At 36.3% G+C, this 10,265-nt stretch overlaps 2 protein-coding genes across 2 annotated transcripts; one reads left to right on the plus strand and one right to left on the minus strand.

Moving 5' to 3' along the window:
* The first annotated feature begins 176 nt into the window (after window positions 1-176).
* On the plus strand, window positions 177-8,068 carry LOC149501515 (uncharacterized). The gene is made up of 2 exons (XM_089733097.1): window positions 177-1,081; window positions 6,124-8,068. The coding sequence occupies exons 1-2, from the start codon at window positions 971-973 to the stop codon at window positions 6,394-6,396; spliced, it is 384 nt and encodes a 127-aa protein (XP_089589223.1). The 5' UTR covers window positions 177-970; the 3' UTR covers window positions 6,397-8,068.
* On the minus strand, window positions 3,209-8,913 carry LOC114250359 (growth hormone-regulated TBC protein 1-A). The gene is made up of 6 exons (XM_028184189.2): window positions 8,689-8,913; window positions 8,413-8,597; window positions 8,063-8,329; window positions 5,808-5,990; window positions 4,774-5,027; window positions 3,209-4,688 (listed from the first exon to the last, which is right to left on the minus strand). Exons 1-6 carry the CDS (start codon window positions 8,706-8,708, stop codon window positions 4,584-4,586), a joined length of 1,014 nt encoding a protein of 337 aa, XP_028039990.2. The 5' UTR covers window positions 8,709-8,913; the 3' UTR covers window positions 3,209-4,583.
* Window positions 8,914-10,265: the final 1,352 nt, after the last annotated feature.

The following is a 10,265-nucleotide window of genomic DNA, read 5'->3' on the forward strand; positions in this document are numbered from 1 at the left end:
TAGCCATCATACAACGCAAGGTAATTGACAGATGCCTGAATCTGGCTTACGACATTTTCAAGATAAAGCGCATATATACAAGTTCCGAATAACAACATTCGGACCGTCGGTCTACCGAGCAATATCACCCGCTCGGTGGAAGATCTTCCCTTTGTCGACCTTCGTTATTTTATAAAAGCTGAAAGTTTCTCTGTGTATGTCTCCAACACAGGTAAGAACGACCCCCGATTATAGTTTCGATTGTGGTTACTTGGGCAGGTAACAGGCAGTAAAGGTATATAAAATAGTACCTTAAATTCGTTAAAGTATAAAGGTTTTTTTTTTAATATTTACTCCAGAATATCTTTAGAAATCATGATATCCGTTGCCGGACACTTTTTCCAGTTGTTACCCCCTGCCAGACACCCCTAAACTTTAATAAATTTTAATTATACTTTCGTTATACTATAAAAGCTAAATTTTATATATGTTACTTAGGGACATATAAAAATATGTTACCCCAATAGCCGGACAGTTTTAATGGTTCTTACATCTTGCCAGACACATTGAGAGCCCGCTGTAGGTGCGAGCGCGAGGTAGCAACTGTTCAAGCGGGTGTGAGCGAGATAGAGTGCTTAGTCTATTGTGATCTTTTACTGCACATCAGCTGTCGTTTATAGGATTTATCCGTTCTAAGCAGTGATATCGAGGCGCTACTCGGCATGGGAAGCTATGTCATTCTGTCGGGCGACCTAAATTGTAAACACATTAGGTGGAAGTCACACACCACAACCCGAATGGCAGGCGGCTCGACGCGTTAGTCGATGATCTCGCCTTCGATATCATCGCTCCGCTAACCCCGACTCACTACCCGCTAAATATCGCGCATCGCCCGGATATACTCGACATAGCGTTATTAAAAAACGTAACTCTGCGCTTACACTCGATCGAAGTAGTTTCAGAGTTAGATTCAGACCACCGCCCCGTCATTATGAAGCTCGGTCGCGCTCCCGATTCCGTTCCCGTCACGAGGACTGGTGGATTGGCACACGCTAAGATCTACTACCGAGTTATGTTAGAGATTCGCTCAAAACTCAATCAGGTATGTAATTATTATGACAAATTATTGTACATAATTTTTTTATTATTCAAATTGTATAATTTTTCTTAATTTTTTACAGAAACTGATGAATAAGGCGATATCAATATCGCCTTATTCATCAGTTTCTGTAAAAAATCGACGATTTCAATCGAATTTCAATATCGACGACAATGAGGAAAATTATAAGAACGATTAAATATTTTTCTTTACATATAATATTTTGTTTGTACTTTATAATATTAAAATAACATTTTTTATTTTCTATAATATTGCTATGAACGTAATAAAATAATTTTTTTATTGGATATCTTAAAAGATCACAATAGATTAAGCACTCTATCTCGCTCACACCCGCTTGAACAGTTGCTACCTCGCGCTCGCACCTACAGCGGGCTCTCAATGTGTCTGGCAAGATGTAAGAACCATTAAAGCTGTCCGGCTATTGGGGTAACATATTTTTATAAGTCCCTAAGTAACATATATAAAATTTAGCTTTTATAGTATAACGAAAGTATAATTAAAATTTATTAAAGTTTAGGGGTGTCTGGCAGGGGGTAACAACTGGAAAAAGTGTCCGGCAACGGATATCATGATTTCTAAAGATATTCTGGAGTAAATATTAAAAAAAAAAACCTTTATACTTTAACGAATTTAAGGTACTATTTTATATACCTTTACTGCCTGTTACCTGCCCAAGTAACCACAATCGAAACTCTATAATCGGGGGTCGTTCTTACCTGTGTTGGAGACATACACAGAGAAACTTTCAGCTTTTATAAAATAAGGAAGGTCTGGCTGTCGCGGGCTCATGGGCTATTAATCAGCCCCAAACGTGGATTTTAACCAGTGTCGGGGGCACTTTCCACAAAATTTTTGGGATACACTCTGAGCAACTTTTAAATGCCAAATATTGAAATTGTGTGGCTCGACAAAAAAAGAATGTTCATAAAATTTAATACCATTTCCGGTTTTTTATATATATCACAATTTTATTTTGAATAAAATGAAAAATCTAAAAAGTATTTTTAAGTCACCCATACAATACAAAAGAAGTAAATAGAATACGCGTTATATGCCGGAACAATTGTGAGTAAAACTCGTGCTCTGAGAGCTTGCTATTTAGAGCTTTTCGCATACAAGGGTACGCAACCTCCGATTATTTATTGATCGTCTTCCTACATATACTTCATAAACACATCTCAACATAAGAAACTTGTTCTTAAATAAATTAAATCTTGTTATAAAGTTTGGCTGTGTAAACTATATTTCTTTTACAAAAGGTAATGATACTAACATACGCTAAAACAAATAACAGAGCAATTCTATGGGCGCACTGAAGTAATGTATGGGCGCATACAAAGAGAAATAGGTACAAAAATGTCATAGTCGAAATTCTGTAAGAAAAACGAAATACAAAACAATTAATATAGGCTATGCAAAAGTGCTAGTCGCCGTTTGGGGTATGTCAGCGAAAGCAGATGTTGCGGGTAATAATCACAGAACTTAAGATATTAGATAACTGAAGTAATGTTAGTAATTCTCTCAGCTTGAGTCTGTGAGCCCACCTACCTGTCCGCGCTTAGCTGGATTAGCTCTTAGGCTACCAGCGAATAAGTAGGGAAAAAAGTGTAAAACTGAGACATTACTCATTTCTCAATGTTATTCTGATCTCTCGATCGTTGATGTCTATGAGCTCCGGTAACCACTTAGCATCAGGTGGGCTGTGAGTTTGTCGACGATAGTTAATTGTCGACAGTCAACATCACTTGGAGACCATAGAGTAGAGCCAGCCAAAGATTAAGGGGATACGATTGCAGACGGAATTTTGTTTGCGCCCGCCAGTTCAAAGGCACATCAGATCCCATGATTGGTTCAACAAGTGTAAAATAGTATTTATATTCTGCACATTTTATTCTCAGGCGAAAGGCTGACAAGGATTTTTTTTATGCTGCATGAAGGACTTATCTGTCGGATTACTCGTAATCTTCGTTATGAGTGGTAGAAATTATGTAAATTGTTTATTGGAAGGAAAAAAATAATTCTCATAAGTTTCAGAATACTGAATTAGCATCGGTCTTTATATTAGATTAAAATAATTGCTTGTACCAAATGAATAAAATAAAAACATTTTCAACGCCTCAATAGTCTATTCAATCAAAAATCTAAACATTTATTATGGCAATACTTTTAACAAGCAATCTGCAGCTTCACACGAAAACCATCAATCACAGTACATTTACACACAGATATAAGTTAAAAAATTATTAATACAAAAATATCAAGAAAATACTATTTAAATATATTTTTGACACTAACTATATTATTATATTAAACATCAAATATTATTCTAGCACTATTTAAACTTTAAGAAGACGTGAATCTTTAAAATTGTACATTTTTCGAAATTATTAACAATAATAATTTTTCTAGGAAATAAATTCAAGCGAAATTCTATTGAGCAATCCGTAACCTAATTTTCAACCATTCTCGCTGTAAGATTAAGATATCTCAGCCACTGATGATATCATAGTTCGCACGACAACAAATTACAAACATTAGATGATGTACTTTAATAGACTGTTAGTCATGAAGCTACTTTGTGGAAACCTACGCTTCTATGAAACTATTCGAATTGACAGACATGCGAAAATTATTGTCACTTGTTCACAACTGTTCAAAATAAACTAGTACATTGGAATAAACACCTCTGTAAATTTATCGTGTTTCAAATGTATACAAATAAATATAAACCAAACTTTATTACCGTCTACCGAACCTAAATATTACTGTATCACTAAGGACTTATTCATGAATACCCAAACGAATAGTTGGTATTCATTTTGTTTTGCCTGTTTCCCATTAACAAAATAATATAAATCGCTATATATTTTATTATGGGAGATAAATAATGAATATTATCTACAAATCAATACAGGTACAATTGATATTTGTACAAAATAACAAATAAATAATAACAACACTAAAAAATATTTTAATGATATGCAAAAATAAAATAAAAATTACAGCTTACACGACTAACTTATACGTAAAATACTTAAACCAAAATGCATAGCATCAAAAGTATTTATTAATATGTCATGTGTGATTTTAATATATTTCAATTTCATGATTTTAAACTGCATCAAAAATGTAAAGAAGTGTAAAGAGACAGACTAGTCTAATGTGATTTTCTATGATTTTGTGATTCAAAGTTTTATAAATGAAATAGTAGAAAATATCTACATTTAAGACACAGAAAAATTAATTAAATGCTCTATAAGATAATTCACCAAAATCTAATTAAATCATGAAACATTGATTTGTCATGTTATAAATGATGACTTATTTTTTATTTAGTGGGATTTTTATGTCAAGGAGTTTTGTGTAGGAGGAGTTTGTAATACTAATAATATTATATGAAAAACATTATAAAGTACTAAGTATTACTGAATTTGGTTTTAAATTCTATGAGATCATCATTTCCCATTATGCTGTTGGATGTTCATCGCGGCTCCTTTTGTTGTTGTTCACGGCGCTGTTTCGCGATACGGCCTCGTAATTTAATTATGGTTGTGTTAGACAACGTACCGGGCACTTTAAAAATTGACTGAAAACAATAAAAATAATTCATTACACATTGCTTAAATAAATAAAATTATTTATATTTTGTTTACTTAAATCTCAATATTCACCTGCATAAACTCATGGCAGTGCAGTGCGCTAGCATTTTTAACGATTGCCTTAAAACATTCCGCCAAAGAAGTGAAATCATTGCACTGCATAATCGCAGCCTTGTTTGCTTTGATGAGTGTTAAACATACTCTGAATAGTATTTTTGAACCCTCGTAAAACAAACAATCCCAGATCCGCAATACGGTTTCGATTGGTAGAACTTCCGCAAAGAGGCAAACGAACCATTTCGTTGTTATAACGGCCCACGGGAGACCTAAAATAAATATATTATTAGAATAAAACCATGAAACTAGTTCTCACGATTAGTATAAAATGAACTATATAGTTATATTAGACTCCAAGCAAGCGTGTGTTCTCGTTTGAAGGGTCTATCAGTTACTGTGCCATCCTCTTGGTTTAGATTTTTTTATATCATTAAATTCATTCACATGTACCATTGTTTTTTTTAATAAAATTTCGTCAGAATAGAAACTGGATTTTTAATGAATCATTATACTGCAGTAGCATCAGATAAATGGATAACAAAGATAACATGAATTTATAGCTAAAAAATATCATTTTGAATGTGATAAAACTTAATGTGGTAAGCATTGAAGTATTTTTATTGTGAGATTAATTCATACAAGACCAGGCTGGTGACGGAAAACGTACATTAAATAATTCTGTAGACCGGATGAATGACATCTCATAGCACCGAGTTATATATTTACTTAAAGAATTTTAAATTCTAAACGAATAAAATAATTAAACGAGATTTTATCAGATTTGAATCTGCAAGATATGTTTACGAAGATCCTGTTTATGTAACTGTTTTGAATCATTAAGAAACCATATGTGAACCATCATCATGATCTTAGTTTTTAGTGTGCAAAGAGTATTATTTTTTTACATACTACTAATTTTCTCTGTTTTGCATGGATTATTTCTTTTATACATTTAATGTCTGCTCAAATCCAAAAATACATTTCTTATTAATTATTCTTCCATTTCTTATTAAAAACTCATATTAATTAATCCTGTATACATTCCATACCTAAATTTATAACATGCTGATGCACTTCTGGTACTTTGGCTTTGACTAATTCTGAGAGAACTTCAATATCCACTATCAGACCGTCCATTGTTTTGGTGTAGTAGTCTGGTAGAATCTTCTCAACCAGTACTTTCAGTAGCCAAAATGATGTTTCTTCACTTTTAGTAGCGAGTAATAGTAAGCCTGTCAAAATCAGATATTGATTAGATTTAACTTTTTTTTAAATATTCATTAAGTCCTAATGGTTGACAGAGTACTGACTGTTCTCACAATTATATAGAAGTGTTACAAACTAGTAGACTTTTTTTTTTTTCAGTCTGAGGGCCGAACCTCCTACGAGGTTCCCGCGCCTAGGGGGTGCGCGGGGTATGTGAGACTCAACGATCTGCAGGTGTTGAGAGCAGACCGCGGGCCCAAGGAATTTAGGGCCCACCCACTAAACGACTCCCCTGCACTCTTACACCCGGCGTCCGATCTCCGTCCGGGGTCAAAACCCGGTCAGAGTAGGGGGGTTCCCGCGGTCAACACTACAACCAGACACGCGGCGCCACCCCGAGGACGCCCGACCGACGGGTCGTCGAGGCGATAGTCGACGACCAACGACGTCGGTCTCCGCGGTACGGCGGCTCTACCAGGCCGCCCGGGCGATGCCGCTGGTGTTCCGGGATACCCCGCTGAGCCAGAACCCGCCTGCCGGGTCGGAACGCGATACACCGCCGACCGGGTTGCTCTTGCACAGTATGTTCGGCGACGACAGCGACGACGAAAATGCGGACCGCATCGCAGTCCGCAGCCGCCGACGCGTCGTCCCGTCCTCCTGGTGCCAGCGCACTAGAGTGACGGTAGCGTGCGGCGCAGTCTCAACCCCCTTAGGTCGCCCCGTGACCATCACCGGGAGGAAACTGCCTCCTCATAGGGGCCGGAGCTGGACAAACGCCCTCCTGCGACCCCCGGCTCGACGGCGGCGGCCGCGGCACGGCGCCGAGGGGGAGGAAGAGTTCTCCCTCTCCCGTCCCGCGGCCTCCTTCAGCGAGATGGTGGACTCGCAGAAACAAAGTAGTAGACTGTATCAAGGTATCGATCAAATTCATGTTATTATCGCTTGTGAACCTCTCTCTCTGATTTGCAAAAAACTATTCAAAAATATTATATTTGGTTAAAAACATAAAACAAGAATTTATATTCATAACAACCTAAAAATTAATTAGGCTAATAAATCATTGCAGTTGATTAAAATTAATCAAAATGGTTATTTGATTACTATTATCAGATATGATTAAAAATAGAAAGTGATACGATTTTAGACTAGAGTATTTGCCTAATCAGAACCACCATCTTGTTTATATTTGCAATAACCATTCTACTGTGTAATAATATAGGGATGGGAAATGTTTATTTTTTCCCACTTTACAGGTGTTCAGGATACAATGCAAAACAGTTTGAATTAAATCCTTGGTAGCTCATATTGGGCAAAATGAGTGGGCGTTTGTCTAGGATATGGTGTAAAAATAGACCTCACTGCCACTCAATCTTCAACACGGGGCATGCAATTGCTAACACTTCACCTGGGAAACTGTTTCAACAAAAATAGCCACTCATTTCAACCTGTTTCATAATGTATTTAGGCTTCAGTAACCACTTAACGAGCCTAAGTTCAAATACCAAAGCAGAGCTATAATAAAAATATAGTCTTATTGCCATGTTATTGTTACTTATTATTAAGTAAAGCAGACAACATGATTAAAAACTTCCCACTTTCAACTTGAGATTGACCATTTATAGTTTAGGACCAAAATGAATTAATCAAATTAACAGGTTCTATGTTCTTAACTCAGAATTTTATAGGCAGCATAAGTTGTGACAAGGCTTTTTACAAGACAGTGACATTTGTCACAGAGCACCAGGTACTGTTGAAGAGTAAACAGTGTTTTACCTAAATCAATAAGCACCTACACATATGAATATTACAATTAAATCAAGTTTACAATTTTAGATTCTATTACATATGAAGTTAAAAAAGGTTTTAAACCTCCTTCTGTTATCTTTAATCACTTTATTATTTATTCTCGCAGTCCATTCTTGTTATATATTTTCATTAACTTATAATCTGTTATGTAAGGCAAGCCATCATTTCACAAATACTGTTTTTTTTAATCAGGCCGTTTTTATTATTATTTAGTATGCAATAATAATATAATTAATAAATTTTAAGCTGATATTTTAAGGTCACAATGAGTTTAGCTTCAAAAACTTACCTGCAATGTAATTAAGACCTTGGCAATACCCGACAAGTCTGTTGTTGTGAGCATAGGCAATCAGAATGTTGAACAAATGTGTTTGATGGTTTGCCTCCTTTGTAAAATATATATTATCGGGAAAGGTTCTAGGCAAGTCTGTTTTCACTAAATCCACAAGCTCCTTTTCAAATGGACTGTCTAATATTTTCTGATACAAATCAGGGAATTGTTCTCTCATTTTATCAGCTTCAGATATGGCCATCCACACTGATGGTCGGTGTTCACCTATAATATGAAATTTTTTATTATTATAAAAACGCAGTTAAATATTTGGAAATAATGTGTTCAGTTTGTTTAGTTGAACTTACTAGGTATTCCTTTACGAACATATCGCTTGATGGTGTTGGTTCGTTTGACCGACTTTCCTTCGCCGAGTAGAGCGGCCCATTTTTGAGCACGAGTAGCGAGAACTTTTAAATAATTTGACATAAAGTCTTCGTAGCTCTCGTAGTCAAAGTCATCGTGCCTCTCAAATCCGTACTCGTCTACAGCGCTATGTAAAGAAAAATACAATATAACTATTTGCTAAGACAAAAATGAATTACTTCAATGTTTATTTTTCAATTCCCCTTCACAGAGCATACCTGAACGTTGAATGCGCCATTCTGAAACTGTATTTTATAAAGTTTTATAAGTAGATCATAATAATCAATACTAGAACGATATAAATTTAGTTAAGCCCCAAAAATATACAGCCTCAACTTCAGAAAGCCCCACATGACGGATGAGATCGAATGAATTATGTAGGTACCTACTGGTACCTACCTACCTACCTACTTACTTTACTCTTTGAATGAATGAAACTGAATGAAACGAATGAAACCCACCCAAATAGTTTTTGATTCGTAGCTTTGGCCGCATAAGCCGGCAAACGGAACATTATGCAAAGTTGATAGTGAATTCAATAAAACCTGACAAAATATGGTTATAATTTGTTTAAAATACGTATTTAAATATGTTGGAGTTTGAATATAAATGTAATGGCAGGCAACACTTGACACATGATTACAGATTTCGAATATTAGAATTATTTTAAATGTTTAAAAAAGACAGATGATTGTCTTCTCGTAAGAAAAAGTCAGTACTTCTCATCTAGCCACGGTCGTTCGCTTCATCGGAAAATGAAATGGCGGAGCTACTTCACAAACTAGAAACCGTCAGTATGGAAATGGGGCTTGCTATTAATAAATCCAAGACCAAGCTAATGATCATTGACCGTTTCAAACCTATCCAACGCAACAATCTCCTACATGACTACGAAACCGTAACCCAGTTCCCATACCTTGGCTCACTGATTACCAACAAAGGAAGTAGCGAACCGGAAATACGAAGACGGACTGGCATGGCAAAATCTGCAATGACCCAACTGAGCAAAATCTGAAGAGACCGTAATATTACCCATCGAACTAAAATACATCTGGTCCGCACCCTTGTCTTCTCCATTGCTCTATAGTCTATATAGTGCAGAGACGTGGACACTCAAAGCCGCAGATAGGCAGAGAATCGACGCTTTTGAGGTGTGGTGCTGGCGACGTATGCTACGAATACCATGGACAGCCCGCCGCACCAACATATCTATTCTTAGGCAGTTAAAAATAGAAAAGATTCAACGTCTATCCACAATCTGCCTACAAAGAATATTTCGGTATTTTGGTCATGTTGCACGTAAGGATACCAGCAATTTGGAACGCCTTGTGGTGTGTGACCGGTAAAATAGAGGGAAAAAGGCCTAGGGGTAGAGGTCCCAAACGATGGTCGGACCAAATAGCGGAGGAGCTGTTATTTTCATACACTATTATACACCTATCAGCGACGCACTCCACCGGGCTGCAGGGCGGGATCGATGGAGACAGTTGGTTGACGAAATCGGACGGAGTCACGATCCTCAGCAGTGAAGGACCGATCGAAGAGAGAGGAGGAAGCCCTACTTTGAAATTGTTAATTTTAGCTAGCCTCATAGAGCTATTTGTCAACATAATTGATTTAACAAAATATATGAGGGAGAAACGCTTTAAAAAGAATTTTTTTCATGGTTTAAAACGTAACACGTACGCAATGAATGAAATAAAGATGTTCAAAATTAATTTTGCACATTCTAATTTCTGCGTCTTTGAGACACTAAGTACGTGTTTTTTTGCCTTCCAACTCCATTTAACTCTGT

This window comes from Bombyx mandarina, chromosome 15, assembly GCF_030267445.1.
Source record: "Bombyx mandarina strain Sakado chromosome 15, ASM3026744v2".
In the NCBI taxonomy this organism is placed as follows: domain Eukaryota; kingdom Metazoa; phylum Arthropoda; class Insecta; order Lepidoptera; family Bombycidae; genus Bombyx; species Bombyx mandarina.

Excerpts from the sequence above, each read along its gene's own strand:
- LOC149501515 (XM_089733097.1), top strand. The coding sequence starts at position 971 with ATGAAGCTCGGTCGCGCTCCCGATTCCGTTCCCGTCACGAGGACTGGT. Across the intron at positions 1,082-6,123 it reads TTCGCTCAAAACTCAATCAG|TCTGAGGGCCGAACCTCCTA; the intron begins GTATGTAATTAT and ends TTTTTTTTTCAG.
- LOC114250359 (XM_028184189.2), bottom strand. The coding sequence starts at position 8,708 with ATGGCGCATTCAACGTTCAG. Across the intron at positions 5,991-8,062 it reads AGGTCTTAATTACATTGCAG|GCTTACTATTACTCGCTACT; the intron begins GTAAGTTTTTGA and ends TGATTTTGACAG. Across the intron at positions 4,689-4,773 it reads ACTGCCATGAGTTTATGCAG|TCAATTTTTAAAGTGCCCGG; the intron begins GTGAATATTGAG and ends TATTGTTTTCAG.